Source organism: Vespula pensylvanica, chromosome 24 (assembly GCF_014466175.1).
Source record: "Vespula pensylvanica isolate Volc-1 chromosome 24, ASM1446617v1, whole genome shotgun sequence".
NCBI classification, from domain to species: Eukaryota; Metazoa; Arthropoda; class Insecta; order Hymenoptera; family Vespidae; genus Vespula; species Vespula pensylvanica.
Window position 1 is genome coordinate 3,145,518 of NC_057708.1, and position 23,504 is coordinate 3,169,021.

Genomic DNA, 23,504 nt, shown 5'->3' on the forward strand with positions numbered 1-23,504 from the left:
GGATACATAAATATCTTTGAGAACGACGTTGTACGTTTTCACGATAGTTTTTCACTGTCTCTTTGCCAGTGTACTGTCAGAAAGCAGAAGAAAAAATTCGAAACAGCTCAAAGTAGGATGATCGTAACGCATCTTTTTCCTTCTTAACGTTCATGTTTATTCGTTCATTTTTATCTTTCCGCGATCAATATCGTTTCATTATATTTCACGAGAAATTTGACAAACAAGGTATAGACGTTAAATATATAAAAAGAAAATATGTTCTAACGAATTGATATCGTTCGGAAAATAGAATTTCTTCAACCCTTTTTCATGTAACATGGTTACACGAAAGTTTTTTTTATCTCACGAGGAACATAATACACAGCTGTGTCTGCGTATTGTATAGATACGTATAGGATGATCCACTTACTTAAATGGAACCGCTTATCGATATCTCTGTAAAAATATTTATTTTTAACGAAAAAGTTTCCAGCGTATATTGTACCTTATAATTCTTTACATGGAACTTAAATTTGTTTCATATATTCGATTATTTACAAAAACATTGAAACAGTTCCAATTACGTGATCCAGCATGTATTGCAGCTTAGCATACTTGAAATTTCCATTTCTCATCAACTTGAAAATGAAATTTTCATAATGATAGAAATATATAAAAAATATTGAATAGAATACAGTATCTGCAGATCTCTTATCCCAAGTCATACGTTCGCAAAAAAGAAATCATAAATCCCTCGAAAAGATAAAAATTTTATTCGTTAAAAATTTCTTTGATAAAGGAATAACTTATACGATGATGAAAATGGAAATTTGACATAATTCCAGCTTGCATATGTACGTAAGCTCGTCGTCGAGAAGTCTGACGAGATTGCTGACCAAGACTGTTTGTTACGTTTACGAACAGGAGACTCCACGACGGCACTGCTCTGTGTGCTTTGCAAGGTATCCTTTCCAACGGCATGGGAACTGATGGTTCACGCTCAAGCTGCTCATATGATAAACATCTACGAACTTGGTACACGGCCACAGAGTCCAAGATCAACGCAGAGTCCACCACAAAGTCCGAGCCAGCACGCCAAGGAATCGTCGCCTTCGCCTCAGGACTTTCAAGTAATTTACTTTCTTTCTCTCTCTCTCTCTCTCTCTCTCTCTCTCCTCCATTCTTTGTTTGGATTAGAAATGGGATCAAGTTTAAGCAAACATTTAAATTTAATCTTATTTCACGAACAATGAACTGCATCTTATTTATACGAATAGTACCTATAGCAAACAATAACAATAACTTGGACTTGATCGCATCTATAATCGTAATAAATTAGCTGAGAAAATTAGAAACTAGAAAGTTCGGATGACGTTAGTAAAAAGAAGTTAAGAAACCGAGAGTAGGTACTAAAGAGTAGAGTAAAAACAAGGTAAAATCTTCTCTGGTTCTTCGAGCTGAAAGAAACCCATAGCGATTTACGCGATTTTGAAAAAAGCTTAAGTAGTCGGCCAGCAGCGGATTTTATCGAGATGGACAAGCTCGGTGGAGGAACTCTCTCTCTCTCTCTCTCTCTCTCTCTCTGCTCTGCTCTGCTCTTTCCGAGATGAGAAAAAAGTTAAGTGGAAGTCGCCGTTCATGTGGCTTTGCCTTTAGGCATATACCTATCTCTCTCTCTCTCTCTCTCTCTCTCTCTCTCTCTCTCTTTCTCTCTCTCTCTCTCTCTCTCTCTCTCTCTTACTCATTCTAACCGATAACAGGAATCTAAAGACCCCACATAGAGAGAGAGTAGCTAACAGTTTTTCCTTCGATCCAAGTTTCTAAGGGCGCGAAGGTAAAGACATTTTCTTCTTTTCCTTCGTCTTTCTTTTTCCCTCAGCTCCATCTCCAGTGACTTTAAGTTTGTTAATCTTGAAACACATCTGAAACGAAATGCAGAGGTTACTACTTTTATTTTTCGTCTTTATCTTATCATTTTATTTCGAGAAGATCGTTATATGATGTATTTGAGATAATAAGAACGAAAGTTGTAAGATATTGAGTAGTTCGTTATTAAACAAAAAATCCTTCAACTCTACCATCCGATGATAATACCGTTTCGAAAGAACGTAAAGCATCCTCTCTTCTCTCTCATTCCCTCGTTCTTTTCTTCATATAAAATTATAAAGAAGAAAATAGCATTAGAGTGCAGCAGTATATTCGCGAATAATTCTTCGTAACCGAGTCAGTGAATCACCCACCACGTAATCCGAGTTTCCTCCGCGGTAATAAATTATTGCCTTATAATCCCTGGACGTCTTTCGGTATTTTCCACCGACGTAATGTACGAGTTCGCGAAATCGCGAAAGAAGGAAGATCTGAGAGTAGTGTCAGTCGAAAGGTCACGTTTTCCTGGTCGCGATGAAAGCGCGAAACGTAAGAGAGGAGAACTACGTGAAGTCGTGCAATCCGAAGAAATATTACTCCGCCGTGTGTTTCCCTGTCGTGTGTCGACTGTCGATATGTCAACCCCAGAACAGCTAATTCCGATGGAATTGACGTTTCTCGTCTCGGTCATTTGGGTTTATTCAACTGAATAGAGATTTTTTGACCTTTTCTTAGTTTCTCCATTTCCAAACACTCACCCACTCGCGTAAAAATCTGCAGAAAGATTTCTAAATCTGGGTCAGTTTGGATGCTTGTCGTTTCTCCCATCTTTTTATTCCTTACCGTATTTACGAATCGATCTACCAAACGGACAGCGAACGAATGCATTTCAGCTCGTCTAAATCGTACTTTGATAATAAATATTAAATAAACACGTATATGAAGCGAACGAGAAGATCGAGACTGTGTATGTAGATACTTTTGTGAGCGAAGAATCGAAAAGGTAACCTTGCGTTCTGCATTCGAGCACGATCCTCTCGTAGTAAAGTTCCATGTAAATTACAAAGCAACTATGCGATTGGAGTGAACAATTAATTTGTCCGAACAGGAGATCAAAGCCACGGATTGCGAGGAACGCGTCGAAGAGGAGGATCTTGACGGGCATGAACTAATACCATCCCCTGACAGTGGCAAGTCAACGGACAACGAGGCCGCTCTATCTCCGATCAAAATACGATCCGACGTTAATGGCCTGGATCACGAGGATTGCGACGAATTGATCCAGGTCGAGAACACAGCTCAGGCCTGCATCATGCACGCCCTTAGCATCGTAAGTAAATGCCATCGAAAGACAAGATACGCTTTTCATTCCTTTTTCTTTTTCGATCAACTATGTATAACGTTCGTGTAACTTTACTTTTAAAGTCAGACATTCAATGTAATGTTACTTTTTCATAGTTTTATATACGAAATCAAAAATTATCTTTCGTTTTCTCATCAGGATGGAACAAGTAAGAATGCTTTAAATAGGTAAATTATGACTTGTGCAAAATGGTAAGCACGGTGGGTCGGGACCGAGAATTAATTCGCGTCTTGAGGAAAACTTGCTTTCGCGATAATAAACCTCGTTGTTGAGACGTTAAAGTTGGTAATAAAATGGAAGAAGAAAAGAGAAAGAAAAGGTAGCCTATATGTATATCTATTATATATAAAAAGAAAAATGTCTGTGTTATTTAAATTGAGCGCAATGAATTGAAAAAATCGAAAGGACGAAAGAGAGAGAAACAAAAATTTGTAAAAAAATTTACGAACGAAAAAAAAAAAGAATCTCGCTAGAAAATGTCCAAGAGAATTTCCTTCGGTGTACGATCGTGTAATTGGCGAGTAAAGCGTTCTTCCACCGGTACCTGTAAGGCAGAGATGCTGCGTTGGCGGCGATGGCAGATCGTAAAGACTGTAATGGACCCCTTTAACTTCCTAATGACCGATACCACGAACGGGTAGACGAGCGAGAACCGCTGGAGGGTAGGAAACGGCAGGATAGAAATGGGGTGGTGCTTGCCAAGGGATGCTAGACAGCTAGGACGAAACTGTTAAAAGCAGTCGTCCTCGTTGCTGCTGCTGTTGCTGCTGCTACTACTACTGCTACTGCTACTGCTGCTGTTGCTGCTGCTGCTACGCGGAAGCATATTACGAACGATCGTAAACCGATCAACGTATTTCTACCTAGTGTATATGTATGTGTATATACATATGTACATATATGTATCACGTGTACGAGAGGATCGTTTGGAAAGGCTTTCTTCGCGACAATAAATCAAACGGGCCAACGTCCTGTAGTCTGTTTCTCTCTCTCTCTCTCTCTCTCTCTCTCTCTCTCTCTCTCTTTCTCTCTCACTCGCTCACTCGTATTGTTCCTATTCGTGGCGAGCGCTTCGGTTTCACGCGTACACCCGGACGATCATTGCCAAATGTATCGCCGAAGCTGGCCACGAGCGTGTAATGACCGCATAAACCAGTTATGGTTTCCTATATCATCGTAAAGCAACGCCGAACAGTGCCACAGGCTTTGTGGGAACGCGAGTTCTGCTACCGAAGTTTTCTTTCTCTTTTCATCTTACGAGAGTAGATTGTGAAGGATCCAAAGATTCATAGAATTTCTTTTTTTTTTTTAGTCATCTAACTTATCACTTTCTTTACTCTTCAATGATACATGTATGTGAAAAATGATAAATCGATTAATTCAAAAGTAGAATTTCTATCAGGATAAAGAGATAAGCAGTATGGTCCTTACTTCAGTTTCGTCTTATCCTGTGGCGATTGACGTTAACAATCGAAAATTACAAATGTTCTTAACGATGGTAAGCCTCTTTGTAAGGGTGTCGATCATTGAAAGAGCGAGAATCGATCTTTTATCAAAACAACATTGAAATACTTTTTTTCCCTGACAGACGTTCGACGTGCAACTAATTTACGATATTTCGGACCATCACCGACATGCTTTCGCGTCGCGCGAACAATTTATTTTCCATTAGGAACAGAAAAAGAAAAGAAGAACAAGAAGAGTACGATCGTGGTGGCTATACGTCATCGCACTGTAATAAATTATAAAAGATCGTAGAAGAAAATTAATAAAAACGATGATCGATCGATCGGCCGTCGAAAGAGCAGTTTTGTCGAAGAAAAATAAAAAAGACCCAAAAAAGGAAAAAAAAGGGAAAAAAAAGAGAAAAAAGAAAAAAAAAATGAAAGGTCGACAGACGTCAGATTTATCGTAGTTCGCGGGGAGTTGTAGGTTTTAGTTGGACCTCCCTCTCTGTCTAAATAGTTTGACGTCTAATCATATATTTTTCTCGTACTCTCTCATTGCAGGACTCGTCGTTGGAGCTCAATTCCGACACGAACTCGAGGGGAAGTTCTGGCCCGGTCATGGCGTTGACTAATGGATCCTTGTCCGCAAAGGAATAAGTCAGAAAGAATTAACCAAAGGAATATGGTCTTCCCTTACCTAGGGATTCCCGAACCAACGCCATCAACGAGACATATCGATCTCCTTTTAAGGATATACATGCATACATACATACACTTAAACAGAGATATACACACAGAGAACCGCCATGTATATAGCTTAAATGCCTAAGAAATAATTCAGGGTCGTTCCATGCCATATACTCAAACCCATCTTGGACATTGCGGATTTTCGGTATCAATCGAGAAGGAGTCGAGGAAAGGACCGGGTATGAGAAGGTGAAATATTATCAGGAGAATTCGAGACTATCGAACAAAGATCAAGCGTTTTGCCATCTTCCGTTGGAATTTCGATGTTCGACTCCTAGGCAGTTCGTGATTCTAGTCAAACACATATACGTGCACGCAGACACACACATAGAGAGAGGCACACCTACATTAATAAATGACGAATAAAGGAGATTGTTCTCTAAAAGTCTAGGAGTATTTTATCGAACACCGAAATGCGACCTATTCAAATTTTACGATAAAGGAAGAAAATAGAGAGAAAAGCGAAATTTGATTCACGATTAGATCTTTCTTGAAACGTTTCATCGTTAAAACGTGGCCCCTCTCAAAAAAAAAAATTCGATGCATTAGTATGACGGCTCCCATGAAAATAATCGAGTAAAGAAAAAGGAAGAAAAAAAAGGACAACGATTTGTATCTTCAACCTAGAATCGAATGTTTCTCATCTGTGATAATATTGTGAATCGCCTTGCTTTGATCGATAAGTCTATAATATTTTTACTTTAGACACCGCGAATCGAAATGGAAATGAAAGTTACGAGTTTCGAAAAAATGCTAAAATAACGAGAAAACGAATCGATCTTATTTCTTCGATCTTTTCGAATCCCTGATCCGTTTCACATCGCAAGTAACAAATCTGTAAATGAAACGAGGGAAAAAATGCTCTTATCTTTTCTTTTCTCCCCTTTCGTTCTTTAATGCGAATTTAGTTGTTAGAAAATCATTTTAGAAGTAGAACGTATATATAGAGGTAATCAGACCGTCCGTACGTGATAGCTACGAAGGATTTATAGATAAAGGTTTCTTCTGAATACACATGGCACAGAAATAAAGAGAAAGAGAGAGAGAGAGAGAGAGACGATGAGCGAAAGAAAGGACGATGAGCACGATGATGCGATGTAAATAAAGAATATTTTTTGCGTTACTTTACATACATACTTGCAAAACAGTGATGAAGGAAAAAGTAAAAAAGAAAAGAGAGAAAGAAAGATTAATTACCTCTTAGAGAGTTGTAAATATACGCTTGTAATTTAAGTTAGTGCTTAAAAAAAATTAAAAAAACAAGAAAGTGAGAGAAAGAGAAAAACAAGAGATAGTCAGTCAGTGATCTATTGTCTTATCGCGATTACAAAAATAAGGAATATTTTATCCGCGCGTATAAAAATCCTTTGGACTTTCGCAAAACGCTTTTAATTACATGTTTTTCAAATACATAAATACGTCGACATGTACCGTTATGGCATGGAATCGACCTGTATCATTTATCGAGTAAGGTATTTTAAATTTAAAATTATTAGTCGAACATAAACGCGGGGATTGATCGTGAAAAATGTTCGTTTCATGATTCGCAAGGCTCCTCCACTCTTATTATATGACCTTCCTTTTGTAGCGCTCACACGACGACGTATACATGCACGTATACATAATACCTACACACGTATGCAACACGCCGCAAAGAAAGAAAGAAAAGTAAAGAAGGAAAGAAAGAGAGAGAGGGAGAGAGAGAGAGAGAAAGAGAAAAGTAAAGAAATGAAAAGTAAAAAACACATTAACATTTTTCGAAAAACGAAGAATTACCGTGCAATAATTGTTAAGACGTTCAATATATCAAACGTGTATTTTTGATGATGTATGAATCCAATTTTCTTCCATTAAGAAGAGGAGAGAGAGAAAGAGAGAGAGAGAGAGGTAGAGAAAGAAAGAGAGAGAGAAAGCGTCGTTTGATTTAACCCTCGCTATTTTTCTTCTTTTTCCTTTTTCTTTCTACTTTTCATTCATCTCGCCTGTGAATCGCATTATTGTAGAACAGAGTTTGGAAACTTTACACAAACGATCGTATTAACCGAGTGACAATCCAGCGATTCGTTTCCAAGGGCGACAAAAAAAGAAAAAAAAAAAGGAAAGTCTTTAATTACTCTACACGTACGATCAATGTTCCATTGATCCTTCTCCTTGATTCTTCATCGAATTCTTCATCTATGATTCGATAACAAAAAGAAAAAAAAGAAAAAGAAGTAGAAAAAAGAGTACATGAAATTATGTTTTATGGACGTAATGCCTTTTTTTATTCTTGTTTTTCGTTTTCCGAAACCGTTCATTTCGTTGAAATAATCCAAAGTGTGTCCATAAGAGATATGATAAAAAGAACAAGACAAAAAGAATAATGAAATAAATAAAACACTTAAAAAAGAAAGAAAATAGGAAAGAAAAGAGAAACAGAAACATAGAAAATTATATTTGGTATGAAAATAAAAGTGAGTTATATGTACCGCGTCCTCACCAATTTGTAGTCGTTAAGCTGCGTTATTTGCTCGATTTTATCGAGGACCCTGAATTATTAGTTGATCCATATCCACCAAATCGACTATATAGTATAACCGTAAAAGAAAAGAAATACCGAAGAAGCGATGCAATTCGTTTGAATGCAACGAAATGCAACGAGATGCAACGAGACTCGAAGCTTCGTCCGTTTTTCTTTTTGCGTTCTTTTCCCATAACAAAAACAAATTAAATTAAAACATACCAAAAATAAAAACGACAAAGAAACATGGGAAAAACACATTTACCTTAAGTTAAGTTACGAGACTAGGATCCTAGGCGAAGAAAAAATATTTGTTCATAGTCCTACGTATAAATAAATAAATATATATATATATACACACACATATATATATATATATATAAACAATGTTTTATGGAACATTATTATCTGAATAAAAAATATATTACGTCTTTTATCCACCTCTCTTGAATTTCGACGAGAAACAACGACAAGGAAATCTAGAAGGAAGCTAGAAGGAGACTAGAAAAACAACAAGCGTCTCTACTCGGTGATTTTCGACATCTTTGCACGTTTCCGTCCGTGTCGCCATTAACGTTTCCTCTCGCACCGTCCATTAACTAACTTCTTTCTCTTCTTCTTTATCCGCCTACTCTTTCTCGCGAAGAATAACGAAAGAGAGAAAAAGAGAGAGAAAGAGAGAAAGAGGCTCGTTATGTAAAGAATTCACGAACCACCACACTCGACGTTAAACGAGCCTCTCTCGTCTCCTCGACCGTAAGACTAATGAGTCTGTTGTTACCCCAATTAGCCGAGAGAGAGGGAGAGAGAGAGAAAAAGAAAAAATATCCTCGAGTGGTTGACGGTCGCGATACTAAAGAACTTGGTGGTACCCTGCTTTGCCTCTTCTTCCAACATTCGAGCGCGCTAAGTGTTCGCCTCTTCGACTCGTACGCGGTTTTCTTTGCTCGGGTAGTCACGTAAAAAATGAATGGAGTGTCGGTAAAAGTGCTCCAAGAACGACACGACAATGACGTAGGCACAGAGTGCGTAATAACTAACCGGCCCTCTCGCGCTAATCCCTGAAAAATTTTCGAGGTAAGTTCTAGTTAGTTTCAGTTCAAAAAAAAGAGGAGAAAAAAGGAACAATTTCCCGAACTACAATCTCACGACTACAATCTCTTAATGAACAAAAATATATCGAATAAAATCCAAATCAAAAAATTTAGTTGGACGCAACCCTAATAAACCTATTTTACTATTCCAGTATTATTTTCCTCTCGTAATTAGACGAATGCGTTTTTTCTAATGACCTTATTTCTTTTTTTTTTTTCTTCTCTTTTTAGCGCTTAAATAAGCGTCGTCGTTTTGGCGTCGTCCATTGAAACGAAGAGAAAATTTATCTTTGTTATTTTTTGGATTTTTCCGTTTTATGCTTCTCCATTCTTTTTGACTTTATATCGAATATAGTTAACAATCGCATAATAAGTTAGAATAAAACGATTAAAGAAGATATACGAATCAAAAAAGAAATATTATACAATGGCGTACATATGTACTTTGTTTGATTTCGCGCGAATGCACATGTTGCACGAATATGATTGACTTTAGGGAAAGACTCGTACGTTATCTAGCGTTGGTTTACTCAGAGCCGATGTATGCCTGCTGTACGAGTTGCCTTTTCATTCGTCGGTAACACAAAAGGGAATGAATTCCATTGAATCAAATTCAATTGGATGTTTTTGTTTGTTTTTCACTCGCCAAAATACAATTCGAAACAATGGTTCGCACGACGCTTTTGAAATTAAAAGCACTTTCGATTTGTCCAAAAAAAACCACGGAACTGCGTCTAGTTGATAAAAAATGACGGCGATGGAATTACTACGCGAGTCAATAATCAATTCTCCGTGATACGAACAAACGTCATCATGTAAGATCTTAAACCTTTAATTAAAAGCATCATTATTATAATTGCTTGCAACAATTGAAACCGCACAGTAGCACTTTTCGATTCTAAGATACATCGTCGATTACTAAGATCACGAACGCCACTGTGGTTAAATACAGGAACCAAAGAGCCTCCGTCGGTAAATATATTACGTAACGCAAAAACTATTATATAAAAAGATTATAGTATATGATATGGATCGAAATTTAAATTCTACTAGAGTTCATTTACGATAATTTAATATTACATAATAACATAATTTAATATTGCCTTGCTAAATGTAATACATCAACATACAATACTACTCCATAGATATTCATTCGTGAGCTTCCAGACCATTGATGCGCATTTGACTTTACTAATTATTAAGATCTGAAAGAGAAAGATGATGTCCATTACAAAACGCCATAATATAATTTTGCTGCTTATTTCTATGATTCCTGACAATGATGTCCCAAAGGTTCTAAAAGTTTATTCAACTATACATCACATTCATTCAACGATACGCTTAAATACTTCTTTAGATATTATTTGACGCAGATGAATATCAGGTATAAATAAGTGTGTATAAACGCAGAAAACTGACATTTCGAGTAAATGTATTGACAAATATGCCCGTATTCGTCGAAATAGCTTACATAATTTACTTCAGCATCGAATAACGAACGGATAGGAAGGGTAATGAGAAGCCACTTCCAAAAAATACGCAAAATATCATGGTCAACACGAGCTTGTTTTTTATCGGGAACGGTATATTCTGTATAACAAAGAAATAGAAAGAATTATATTATGTCTAATGAATGAAGATAGACGATTAAAGTGAGAATTTACTTACGTGACCGGGTATACCATCACCCTCATGATCCGACCTTCGTACAGCGCTCGTTGTAAATCTTCTGATTAGTTGTCGCGTAATCATTCTAAAGAATAATAATTTTCTAATATCTTTTTTGGCTAAACTGTTCGCTCTCTGCTCACCTGCTCAAACTACCTTCTTAAAATGGCGTTGGATATCTAGACTCGACACGAAGCATAGAAATATACACAGATAGAGATCAAGAATGACTCAGGAGCGAATGTTTGTTAACAGCGCTCTCTAACGTTCTGCGAACGAAACAATGTAACGGAATAAAAACTGCCTTACTTTCGGACAAACGAACCAATAAGATACGTACTCAAAGAATCTGTATGGAACGCCGTATCGGTTGATGCGTACAAAACTATGGCCGTTAGAAAATTGCGCCATGTTTTAGTTCACGAGTGGATTGTTTTCTGAAAGTGGTCTATGAGAGAAATCTTTCCTGAATAGCCTAGTTCTATAAGATTGCCAAAAAAGAAGCTAAAAGAAGTTGCACGTGTGCATGATACATAGATCAAAGGAAAATTGTGAAACAAAGACAAATTATTGACAATCTCGAATTAATCTCTTCGTCTTTTTAATTCATCGTGCGTAAATTTAATGCGCCAGTTAATACGTGTGGATCGAACTGTTTAAATATTTCATTATGGTTTTGGTAAACAAAATGTCGGTAGATAGTCTCAGTGATGCAGAATTACGTAGTAAACTCATGGAATATGGATACCCGGTAGGCCCTGTAACACAGACAACCAGAAAAATACTAGTTAAAAAATTAAAGAATCTTATAGAAACCCGAGGTTTCGCTGGAACGCGTCATTCGTTAGCTGCCAGGTATAACTTACATCTAATATCTTCTTATTCATATTTACGCTTAGAATGGTTAATGAACTTGACTCGCAACTTCTCTATAAAGATATTTTCTAATAATTTTAATCATTTACAGATATAGCAGCGATGAAACCGACGAGGATACAGCTTCAACTGTGGTTAAAAGAAAAAAATCGGCTTCGAGTACGCGTCGTCAGACTTTGGCTAATCCTATGCCACCTCCATCTTCCACAGTACCTATACCTTCTGAATCTAAAAGTTTGGTCAAAGATTCCAATGTGGAAATAGTTGATAATGTTATACCTGAATCGGTTGCTGGTCCAACATTTGCTAATCGTACTATTCCAAATATACAAAAGAAACATTCAAAGATTTATAACTCAGCCAATCTATCGGATGGCTTAGAAACTGGTTCGGATTCGGACATTAGAGAAGAAACTGGATCGACGTACTCGCAATCTAGATATTTGACTAGCGTTGGAAAGTTGTACGCTTCCAAACCGCATACCGAACACATGATCGGTGAAGATCAATCTACAAAATCATACGAAACAGTGTCAAGACCGGTACATACTCTTAAAGATAATAAATACGTTGAGCCGGCTTTTAAAACTTATACTACTTTTATACCATCGACTAAAGAAGATGCAACTGGAAGAGATTCAAGAGATTTGCTTTCAAATTATGAGACTCCATTTTTATCAGAATTTACACGAAGGCTCAGTTCAAGAACGTTGTTGGATCCTCCTGCGACGTCCCTCTCAACGATAAGCAGTAAATTATTACGTCGACTTGATCGATTATTAAATGTTTGATTGAAAGCCGTCTAATTAATTTTCATTCGCAGGCCCTACGATACGACACACATCGTCCGTTTTACCAGAAACAAGAGAAAAGGATTCCAATGGTCATTTCTCCTCGTTAAGATCTTTGTACACGACTTCAACTTCGAGGTACGTAGAAACATATCAAATACAATTCTGCATCGATATCGTGACATAGATAATTTTTGTTCAGTTCAAGACCCGTTGTTACAACTACTGATAGATCTCGCAATGCTATTGGTAAAACATTCAAGTCTACCTCTAATAAGGAAGATTTACGGAACAACCAAAATATGGTTTCGGTAATACTGGTGGTAGTACTTGCTTCATTTTTCGGAATTCTGGCAATAATATACTTGGGGCTTGGTGGTAAAGGTGAAACCTTCCCATCATTGTCAATGGGTAGGTATGCAGAAGCATAATATAAATATGTAGTATAAATTTATTTTCATATTATTCCTAGTAAATAGTAAGACAATTTATATATCCGATTATTTTTATTAACTTTTTTGACTTTCTTACTAATGCTATGATACGAACAAAAATGCAGCAACGCCATATCCGGTTATTTCTTTCTTTTTTTCTTTCTTTCTTTCTTTCTTTCTCTTTTCTTTTTCTTTTTCTTTTGTTTCCTTCTTTTTTAATCTATTTTAAAAGTAATTGCAAAGCATTTTTAAAAATATATTTTATCTGTTCAGTTATGTCCATTTCTGTATAAAATGCAGTTGCTTAGAAATGTCAAGCGTCCAAAATTCCTTAATGTGTATTCTTTTTTGAAATGTCTAATAAATATTATATGTTGATTATATTATCAGTTTCCACATTTTATTTCCTGTTCCCATTATTTAAATATTTCATTTAACAATCGTATCATTTGTCACGTTAAGTTTACTACATAAAATTCTTTTTACCTGCATTTAATACAGCTGCTTAATGTTTAAGCGTAATTGAATAAAGATAAATCAAAAAAATTCCGTTATAATGATTTTTAAGAATTAACACTTTGTGAATTTATAGATAGCGATATACCGCTCTGTTTTATGGGAACGCCTGATCTCAAAGCACCTGGAGTTAATTGTGTAATGAAAGAAAATGTAGAATCTGTATTACAATTGTTAAAACGACTCCAACCAATTTTATTGAAGAAGGCAATATCCGTGCTGTGCGACAATTCGAGCGATATACCATATCTAACAGACTCTGAAATTATGGATATGTTTGCAAACAGTAAAGTGGTATGTTTCTGACTTCCTTCTTACGGTTAAAATATACGTATTAAAATATGTGACACAAGTCAATTTTACAGACACCTCTAGAAGTGAAAGAAGATTTACAAAATGCACAACTTCTTATTATTAGGAATCCTCAATGGGGTATTTCGCTCATTGACGTAAGCGATGGCGATAAGGCATCCGGAGAAGTATTGAATTCGTTGGTAAAGTTTTAAAAAATGCTCAATTATCTTATGCAGATCGATAATATTTTATCGTTGTTATAATATTTACCAACAATGGTCAAAAGAAAACACAGCATGTTTTTGTTGCAGGATAGTATATTCCCAGCACGTATGAATGGAAAAATAGGGATGGTCATACTACATCCAGAACTGCCATTACAGTGTCATATAAAGAATAAGTTATTCACCATTTTTTCAACTCTCCTGATAATCTCCCTTGGTAAATTCCTGACAGATAGCTTATTCGAAGAGAGCGCTTAAAAATTCTACAAATATATATGAATTAATATTTTAAATGTAAAAAAGAAGTAATATACATGACATAAATATTTTGCGTTCACGTGGTACTATCGTGTTGAAAAAAAAAAGAAAAAAAATATGGACTGTTTTATTATCCGAATAGAAAGCGATAATATTTAGATGTATGATATTTATGATATATTCGTAGGCCTTTTAGCAGTTATCGGGACGCAGAAACTATTCGTTTGGTATAAAAGATACCAAAAATCCGTGGAAAGAGAAGTATTTAAGCTAGTTAGCGAAATCATTAATGTGGTTGAACAGCATCATCAAAATGCAGGACTGTCACCTTCCGGTTCGACGCAAGACATTTTTCTTGCGATAAATCATGTGCGAGATAATCTGATTTTACCAAAAGATCGTAAAAGGATGGCTGGATTATGGGAGAAAGCTGTTAGGTTCTTGGACGAGAACGAATCTAGGTGGATTAGTTGGCTTATTTTTTTGCATTGTAAAACGAATCAATCTGCTAATAAATATATACATATTATATGTATATATGTATGTAACTATAAATATTGTTATAATTTGCAGAATTCGAAGAGAAGTGCAACAAGTTGCTGGAGAGGAATTTCACGTGTGGCGTTGGTTACCTAATAATACTCTAAACAAGTCTAACGCGCAAAGTCCGTCATTGAATAAAAAGTCAAAAGTTTGGCAAGGACAAGCGTTTGAAACTATGGAAGGATCGGTTAATAGTTTAACTTGTTCACCGACACCCTGCTTAAAGATAAGACATATGTTCGATCCAGATGCGTATGTATTATTTTGTACGTTTTTTTTTAGATCGACATATATATATATTTATTGCGACCAAAATAATTGACGATGAATGAATTGTTTTATATATATATATATATATATATATATATATATATATATATATATTATGTTACGTATACAGCGAGAATGACGACAATTGGGAGATCAAAATACAAGATGCCATTTTAGAAAAGTGTGGAGAGGGAGTGAAAATACTTCATATTCGAGTGGATCGTGGAAGCCGAGAAGGTTGTGTTTACATGAAGTGTATATCGCAAGAAGATGCTGGAAAAGCCTACAGAGCATTGCACGGCTGGTGGTTTGACGGTAAGCTTCGATTTTATCCAGATAAGTGTAAATAACGTGTTAACCTTATTATATGTTTATTTCTAGGTCATTTAGTTACGGTCAAATATTTGCGACTCGAACGATATTACGAAAGATTTCCAGATGCAGTGCATTGCACGACACCTTTAAAGCCAAGTAACAATAAACGGTTGTCTATGCAGGCACACTATTGGCAAAGTCCATTAGAATCTAATTAATAAACACTGTGTAATTGCTCATCATATCTTAAAAAGAAAAAAAGAAAAAAAAAAAGAATTGAATTTATTTTATATAATCGTTTGTATCCGAGATCTATTGATATATTTTTTATGATTCGCTATAATCTCAGCAATATGACGCGAATGATTTGAGTCGCTTTTTTTTTTTTTTTTTTTTTTTTTTTTTTTTTTTTTTTTTTTTTTTAAACCATTTTCATCATCATCTTAAAATAATTTGTACATTTTTTTAATCTGACATTATTTAAAAAAAAAAAAACATTTTTCATCTATCAAAAGAAAAATCTTTATGTCATTGTAAAAATGTAATGTAAAAACTAAATTTTATAGAACCGTAGAGTAGTAATATAGGTGGGTACCAGATTATCAAAGAATAATATATCCTTTAGATCTCTATTTCTCCTATACTACTTCTAATATCGATTAATTCCTTCCTAAATACAATTTTACGTTACGTTTTATCTTATGGACGATAAAATCCAGGATTCAATCTATGTTTCTTTTCTGTTCTTTTATTATTATTTAATGATTGATTCGCGAAAAGTTATTTATTTTATATATTCTTTTTTTTTTTACACTTTAATTACCGTTTGATATCTGGACCTGATTAATAGCTAATAACATAAGGACGTTATTAACCTGTTAACTGTGAAAGACGAATTTTTATTTTTCTGGACATAAAAGAATAAATAAGTATATCACTAATTACAAAAATTATATTAGTTATACTTATCATCCGTGATAGAAATACTTATCATTCGTGCTTTTGACAAATATTTGTCATATATTCGTATTCACCGATCGACTATTTCTCCGGTTAACAGATTAATATTTCACTTGAAGCCTACAAGGTGGGTGCTTAAGTATTGAAAGTGTCCTTAAAAGCACCCTGTAATAGGATCACTAAGATTATGAATAAGTTATGAATAAGGACAGAAGTCAATGAGAAATCTGTCTTATGTAATGAATTTGTACTAACTTTTTATTTTACGTTTAATAAAAGTAAAGATCGGATATAGAATTTTTATCTTGACACATTGTCAGCCGGTAGGATAAAATAACGTTTAAGACTTTCTCACCCTCCCTCTCTTTTTCTCTTTCTCTTTAGATAAGTTTAGTTTTGAATATATGTACAGAAATGAAATTTCTGATAAAATTTAAGAAAATTAAAGTATGTTATTGTTTTGTAGCCTGTTCAGTTTTGTTCATCTTCTTAGAAAACATTCCAGGAGAAGAATAGATGATTAATAAAAAAATAATCATAAAAACATATTCCTACAAAAAGCGCAGATTTTGTGAAATTTCTCCATATAGGAGTGAATGTTTTACTCGCTAGCATCTCTTAAAAAAATACATAATAAATTTTCTTTAATGTGCAACTACTCTTTTCGACTCTTTTACAGACGAAACTAATTATTTTTTATTTTCCTTTTATTTTTTAAATTAATCAAGATTTTTTATATTATCTTTAGTTTTAAATATACATTCTCCAACTATACTTAAATTTTTATACTATCATGTTGCACATTTTATTCAGTTCAATGGAATGTATAAACAAGTAATATTCTTTGATAAAACGAAATTCCGCCGACTACATATAATATTTTCCATCGCCAGCTGACGATGTGTTAATTTAAAAATAGATATGTATACGGGACGATATTAGAATATAAAGTTGTGAATCGTATATACTTTCTTCCTATTAAAAAAAAAAGATATCACTATGTAATTACTCTCTTGCACAGAAGTTATTAATTAATATGTATATAATATATATATGTAGTTGTCTTATTTTAGTACGTATACTAATATTTAAAAACTATTCAGAACAATTTTACTACTAATTGATACGATAAAAACTATATTGCGTTAAGTAAGATAATATGTGATACTCCTTTCAAAATGACTCTAATAAAAAAAAATTACGTGTAAGGCGAAGAAGATAAAGTCGTAGAGTTAAATATCAAAGTTATAATATTTAGTCCCAATAGAATTTACTTATCAAATATACAATAATCAGTACTTGCCGTAAATATATCTTATTTAAGAACAATTGATGTTTTTTATTGTAAAAATAAATCTTTTTCTCTCTCTCTCTCTCTCTCTCTCTCTCTCTCCCTCTCTTTCTCTCTTTACACCAAAAAAAGAATAAGAAACATTAAGGTCGTTGAAAATCGGAGTAAGAGAAAAGAAAAATTATTTCCTAATGCAATGCAGTTTCCATCGTAATGTACAATATGTAAGGACGTGTAAAGAAAAAATCCAAGCGAGCATAACACTCACGATAACGTGAAATTTTACGGATTGCATGTTCATCGTTGATAGAATTTCTTTCGGAGAACGCCAATGACAATATATATCCGCGCAAAGCAAAGGTTCTCTATCGAAACCATAAATGGCTTGCATGATACCTTCGAAAGCATATCTGAAACAATGGAGACAGAATAAAAAGTAAATTTTCCATTTCTCTCTTGATTTGTGTACTTAGAAAATCATTCTTACCTGAAGAAACTGATCGTGCAAAATGGTTGATAATACGATGCGATTTCATTGAGTTTTAAAAAGAAACCCGCGAATAAAAACATCGGAATGCTCAATGCAGGAATGAGAAATGTTCCAATCTAAAAAAAAAAGAGAGAGAGAACTATAAAAGTATAAATACATAACACATAAACGTAATTGAACTGAATTTAGCATTTAGTAAATGAAAAAGAAGTTTTTTAAATTTGAACGAATATTTACTTGAGTATCGAATGCTGCACCCACTGTTATTCCAACCGATTGCCCGAGAATAGTATGCAAAATGCAAACTAACCAAGCTTGCATAAGACTATTGCGTTCCATAGGTTGACCAGTCATATAATATGCTATAATAAAAAAGGAAGAAGGACAGAGTAACTAAAAAAAAAAAGAAACAAAGAAAGAAAAGGAAAATAAAAGGTTTCCGTTTTATCGAGTTGAATTTTTCGTTGAAAATATCTCATAATTTTACGTACCTGTATCGGTAAATCCGAAACTACCTTTGATATATAATAAGGCAGCAGGTTGTACCAATTATTTAAATGTTCTCGATAAAAAACCGATGCCTCGGTAGGAACTACGAAAGAAATAAACGTGAGACATTTTTATAATCTTTAATAGATTACAGGATGCAATACAACATGCGTATTTGTGTAATCGCTTACATATCTGGACGACCGGCAACGAGTTAGCGAAGAATAGAAAGAGTAAGAAAAAAAAGATGCAAGAAATGTTGCTGGTTACTTTATTTGCATCGTTACCAAAATCGTAAAATATAGAGCCCAATAAAAGTGCAACAATTACGTGTGCGGCGAATCTTAGCTTTGTCATAATCTGAAATTTAAATGAATTTCTTACGCATCTCGTCTATGTACATCATCGTATATTTTAGCGCTACGTTATTTACATACATGCTCACGTATTATCTACGTATGCATATTTATATTTTATCACGCTTTACTCACGTTGTCTCGCATAATACATATGAAGGATCGTAACAATAAAATCTTTTGTTGCTCCCATATAGACAATTCTCGAAATTTCTCGTTCGCTAAGTTACTTTCTTCGTCCATTTCTAATCGTTTGAAAGATATATTCGTATCCCTTTCTAGAATGTTTACGTCGAAAAATTTATCATTCCTATAACGTTTCTACAATCGTTGTTCTTCCTTTATTGCTATACGTACAGGATATTTCATTTTGTTTCAACATTTGAAATATCTCCGTTATTTTTAACGATACGATCAAATCTCAAAGGAAGAAATAGTTTAATCCAACTGTGGCAATATTTTATCGACAGATTTTTATTATCACCGTTTTTTTATTAAAGTAAAACAAATTCATTTATCTGTACATGTATGCCTATACGTACCGTTCTTGTAAAACTCGTATTGTGATTTCCACTGGACATATTTGACCGAATTAATTTTATCTAGATTCTTTAAATTGTCGTCACATCGATTAGTCACCACCTCCAATACTAAAATCAAAAAGATCTCTATCTCTATTGATCTAATCTCGTGTTAGATTTTTTAGATTCTTAGATATTCGTACGATTATATCCTTTTTACGATATATTATAATCTTATTGGCAATAAATGAAATTACAAAAGAATACCGAATTCGACGATATTATAAAAACGCGGAGAAATGTATCCAGCTTCCTTGAAAGTGTCCAACACATCTTTACGAGGGCCGCAATACAAGGTTTTACCTTGATCGATAACTATTATGTTATCAAATTCAGAAATCATTTGACTACTGGGTTGGTGAACCGCACAAGCTACCGTACATCCTGATTTCGACATCGAATGTAACAGATTAATAACCTATGAAATATAATTCGGGCTGTGTTCGAATTAAGACTTGAAAAAAGTTGACTCATAAGTAAATAACTATATTAACCTGATTAGAGGATACACTGTCGAGTCCGCTCGTGGGTTCGTCCAAAAGTAAAACAGCCGGTTTCGTAACGATCTCTGTACCGATCAAGAGTCTCTTTTTTTCACCGCCACTTAATTTCCCAGCTGCCGTGTCAAGGCAATTCATCAATCCGAGACTTTTGACGATATTGTTGACCTATCGATGGATTATTATCAATTATTCGTTGTAATTAAAACGTGAAAATCATTGATCCGAATGATTCCGAAATAATTGTCCAAAAAAAAGAAACAAAATAAACAGCATGTATTCCTTCGAAAACTTCCTCTATTCACACAAATTTTTCATATCTCTTTCTCTCCTCCGGTTTCTCACATCTTCGGTGAAATGCAACTTACGATAAAGTGTAACTTTACGGTTGAATATCCTTGACCCAATTTGAGACGCGCCGCAATGTAGAGAGTTTCTTTCGTAGTCAATAAAGGATGCAACGTGAATTCCTGAGGTATGTAACAGATTTGTTTTCGGTATATATTCGCATCTATCTTCTCGCGATCATTTATCTTAATAGATCCTTTCACGTTGGACGATTTAACACCAGATATTATGCTCAGCAAAGTCGACTTGCCCGCACCAGATGGACCAACTACGGCCGTCAATTTCCCTGGCTCGAAACATCCCGTTGCATTTTGTAATATCTTCTTCCGTTTCTCTGCGGAAGAAGATAACGAGATATTCCGATCGATTTAAACTTTTCTTACTATACTTGTTTCGCGTAATACGCGCGAATTATTCTATGAAATTCTAATGTGTGATTTTTTTATAATAGATGTTCCAGTAGATCGAATTGGAATAATATGATAGCGAAGTTCGGCCAATAAGCAAAATTCCAAAAATAAACGTGCAAATGATATTCGTTGAATTCTTCTAATAATAGGGTGAAGAAAACAAAAAATGATTCAGACTTATACTAAACACGATAACCGACATTTATTCATAGAAGCGATCTTTTATCGTTGATTCTTTTACTTCGCCATCATTCTCACGTTTCATGTATATGCAACAGTGAATTAGCTTTGATCTTTGCATTCCACGTACGTGTCTGACTTTACTTTTTTTATTGCTATAAAAGCAAAATAAAAATAAAGAAAAGTCAACTTATGACGTAAACAAAAATTTCTGATAATAACGTAAAACGGAGAGGGCAAATTATTTTTTTTTATATCTCGAACGATATTAAATCGAGTACAACGATTACGTCTGATAAATTATTTCAAAGATAATGTCGATTAAAGATCGATAAGAGATAATAAAAACGATTATAAGAGCGATTAAAAAAAAAAAAAAAAAATACGTTTTGCTCGTAAATTTCCATTATTTCTTATAATAGCGAACTAATGTAAGTCAAATGAGTCTTTCAGACTTACCTTTGTCGATCGGCAAGCTGTAAGACAAATTCTGGAACTCTATATAGAAACATACGTCACGTTTCAACCAAGAACACTGGGTTTCATCTGAATTCTGACGATGATCAATCATTGAATCGACGATCTCATGATCGTTGTCTATTTGATATATATTATCATCACCGCTACGTCTCACATCCATCTCTTAACAAGCTCGTTCGTTCTCGTCTTTAGCGAATATATTTAGATACATTTACACGTTTACTTACATGTACACACATATATGTGCATCTCGTTTTATCTCTTTAACAAACAACAAAATAAAGTCACAATTAAACATTGTATGAAATCGACGTAACGAAATTTCAACGCTTTTATCAGCAAGAGATATTGTGTACTTTGATACTAAAGAAAATGATTATTTTGATCGACCGACGAACGTGCAGAACTCATTTGAAATTTCAATGTTCATCGAATGTACGTTCCGAGCACGAGAAGAGGGTTCAGGGTTCACGGTTTACGATTCACAGTTCATTGTTCACGGTTCATTTTAGAATATAGATTAGAGAAAGGAAGAAACTTTTTTATTTTTAACGAGTGTAACCGCAACTAATCTTTGACGATTGCGATATTTACCATTTAATGATTCGAAGTTGCCAAATGAAGAATAACAAAAAAATATCAGTTAGGAAATGAATTTAAAAAAACTCTCTCTTTCTCTCTCTCTCTCTCTCTCTCCCTCGCGCGCGCGCACACACACACGCGCACGCATCAGCCACACTTGGTTACGTTTAAAAGTTGGTTGAAATTCCGTTACTTTGTCAATTTATACACTTCCCACTTTCATAAATAGATACCATCGTCTAATCACTTTTAATCATAACGTCATTTATGACACTTTCAATTATAATATCATTTACGCTAAAGTAAATGCTGTTAACGAGTCGGGCGTTCACGATCGAATCGACCGTCCAAGCATTCCTCGTCTTTCGCCTTCGATTTAACTTTCTCTTTGGATTGATAGTTGCACGCAACAGAAACGTTCTGAAGGCACGTGTTTCCTTGTGTTTTTACATTTCTGTACTTACAAGTCAACGAGCGAACGCATACTCTAAAAGCCAATTGAATGAAATGGCATGTGCGTTAAGTGGTCGGCAAGAGAGCGGGTAGGGAGAGAGAAAGAGAGAGAGAGAGAGAGAGAGAGAGAGAGAGAGAGAGAATAACTGATCGTTAAATGAACGGACGATTAGAATCCCGTTTTCGCTAGCCTTCTTATCTCGGAGCTCTCTCGAGATAGAAGATAGAGGAAAAAAAAATATTTAATATTCTATGTTAACTTTCTTTTACTTTCATTATTTACTTTAAGTTCTTCTTATCTGCTTTGTTTATAATGTATATCTCTTTTCTTTCTATATATGTATCTCTCTTTTTTGTTCTCTCCTCTCTTCAATCTGATTTTTTATCTGCCCATTTGTTCATTCATTTTCCTTTTTTCTTGATCGCTGGATCACGCGAAGATGCCAACTTCCAGCATTATGTATTTTTCTCATCGATTTTTATTTTTCCTTTTATTTTTTGCATATTCAAGATACTCGATAGATTTTTTAATGATGGAGAACCTGTTATATCCTTTATAAAAAGTTGAGTCACATAAAATTGTTGGAGCTATGATTATATTATAGATATTTCTTTGCATCGTTTATCGTTCTAACTCGTATGATATTCCAACTGGTGTAATACATCAGTTAAATATATTCTTATTTGAAATTAAAAGAATACATTCCAAACGAGAGTTAATCGAATAAAGGAAACGTACGTCAGTTACAAAAAAAAGAAACGATAATGATCTGTTAATTTGAGATCTGAAAATGGTATATATATTGAAATAAATAAGAAAGAGAAGAAAAAAGAAAAAAGTAAAAAGAAAAAAGCAAAATAGCGCAAACAGCGGAATTCGAAGTAACGATATTCGGATCAATAGTCTGAAATGCTTCGTAGCAAGGTTTTGCAGCTTCTTCTCAAAGTTTTAATATCTACCATATCTATCTAAATCTATCTATCTATGATAATTATTATAAACGAATCGACATTTTTCAAAATCAATAACTGGCTGGTTGGCGTGTTTTATGGTTGTAGCAAATTAAAGTCAGACTACAAATCTCCACGAGCTATAAATATAAAAAATTATAAAAATTCTGTTATCATCTGCACTTCTTGTGAAAGAGCTTCTTTAAAAATCCATTTTTATAAGTTATTATGTAGATTATTAGTA

General features: G+C 34.4%; 3 protein-coding genes and 1 long non-coding RNA gene across 19 annotated transcripts in view; 2 read left to right on the top strand and 2 right to left on the bottom strand.

Annotated features, from left to right (window-relative positions):
* The window catches only part of LOC122637012, a 206,638-nt gene extending 198,296 nt beyond the window's left edge, over window positions 1-8,342 (top strand). For 13 of the 14 annotated variants that reach the window (XM_043828807.1, XM_043828813.1, XM_043828816.1 and 10 more), the window contains 3 exons: window positions 907-1,112; window positions 2,957-3,178; window positions 5,221-8,342. In XM_043828807.1, the coding sequence (XP_043684742.1) occupies window positions 907-1,112; window positions 2,957-3,178; window positions 5,221-5,316 (524 nt within the window). In that variant the 3' untranslated portion in view covers window positions 5,317-8,342. Of the gene's footprint in view, window positions 1-906; window positions 1,113-2,956; window positions 3,179-3,349; window positions 4,179-5,220 lie in introns of those variants that run through there. The other variant, XM_043828812.1, reaches the window with a different exon arrangement.
* LOC122637026 lies at window positions 1,018-9,030 on the bottom strand. The gene is made up of 3 exons (XR_006329114.1): window positions 8,779-9,030; window positions 1,538-1,904; window positions 1,018-1,157 (listed from the first exon to the last, which is right to left on the bottom strand). It is a non-coding gene; the product is annotated as an uncharacterized LOC122637026 (long non-coding RNA).
* Window positions 9,031-11,035: 2,005 nt separating this feature from the next.
* On the top strand, window positions 11,036-15,435 carry LOC122637001 (inner nuclear membrane protein Man1). 3 transcript variants are annotated; one of them, XM_043828786.1, is made up of 11 exons: window positions 11,037-11,523; window positions 11,636-12,294; window positions 12,368-12,473; window positions 12,538-12,746; window positions 13,362-13,579; window positions 13,651-13,779; window positions 13,891-14,020; window positions 14,249-14,522; window positions 14,635-14,856; window positions 15,052-15,189; window positions 15,256-15,435. In XM_043828786.1, exons 1-10 carry the CDS (start codon window positions 11,339-11,341, stop codon window positions 15,185-15,187), a joined length of 2,268 nt encoding a protein of 755 aa, XP_043684721.1. In that variant the 5' UTR covers window positions 11,037-11,338; the 3' UTR covers window positions 15,188-15,189; window positions 15,256-15,435. The 3 variants fall into 3 exon arrangements, with proteins under 3 accessions (XP_043684722.1, XP_043684721.1, XP_043684720.1); XM_043828785.1 differs by having other exon boundaries at window positions 11,039-11,523; window positions 15,005-15,189; XM_043828787.1 differs by lacking the exon at window positions 15,256-15,435 and having other exon boundaries at window positions 11,036-11,523; window positions 14,635-14,870; window positions 15,005-15,183.
* Window positions 15,436-15,930: 495 nt separating this feature from the next.
* On the bottom strand, window positions 15,931-21,904 carry LOC122637007 (ATP-binding cassette sub-family G member 1-like). The gene is made up of 11 exons (XM_043828799.1): window positions 21,254-21,904; window positions 20,225-20,538; window positions 19,851-20,024; window positions 19,564-19,774; window positions 19,318-19,425; window positions 18,911-19,053; window positions 18,611-18,779; window positions 18,422-18,522; window positions 18,168-18,323; window positions 17,928-18,046; window positions 15,931-17,850 (listed from the first exon to the last, which is right to left on the bottom strand). The coding sequence occupies exons 1-11, from the start codon at window positions 21,432-21,434 to the stop codon at window positions 17,622-17,624; spliced, it is 1,905 nt and encodes a 634-aa protein (XP_043684734.1). The 5' UTR covers window positions 21,435-21,904; the 3' UTR covers window positions 15,931-17,621.
* Window positions 21,905-23,504: the final 1,600 nt, after the last annotated feature.

Coding starts and splice junctions, on each gene's coding strand:
- LOC122637001 (XM_043828785.1), top strand. CDS start 11,339: ATGGTTTTGGTAAACAAAATGTCGGTAGATAGTCTCAGTGATGCAGAA. Junction 12,474..12,537: donor TACACGACTTCAACTTCGAG/GTACGTAGAAAC, acceptor ATTTTTGTTCAG/TTCAAGACCCGTTGTTACAA. Junction 15,190..15,255: donor GCACGGCTGGTGGTTTGACG/GTAAGCTTCGAT, acceptor GTTTATTTCTAG/GTCATTTAGTTACGGTCAAA.
- LOC122637007 (XM_043828799.1), bottom strand. CDS start 21,434: ATGGATGTGAGACGTAGCGGTGATGATAATATATATCAAATAGACAAC. Junction 19,426..19,563: donor TTATAATATCGTCGAATTCG/GTATTCTTTTGT, acceptor TTTTGATTTTAG/TATTGGAGGTGGTGACTAAT. Junction 18,523..18,610: donor GTTGCCGGTCGTCCAGATAT/GTAAGCGATTAC, acceptor TTTCTTTCGTAG/TTCCTACCGAGGCATCGGTT.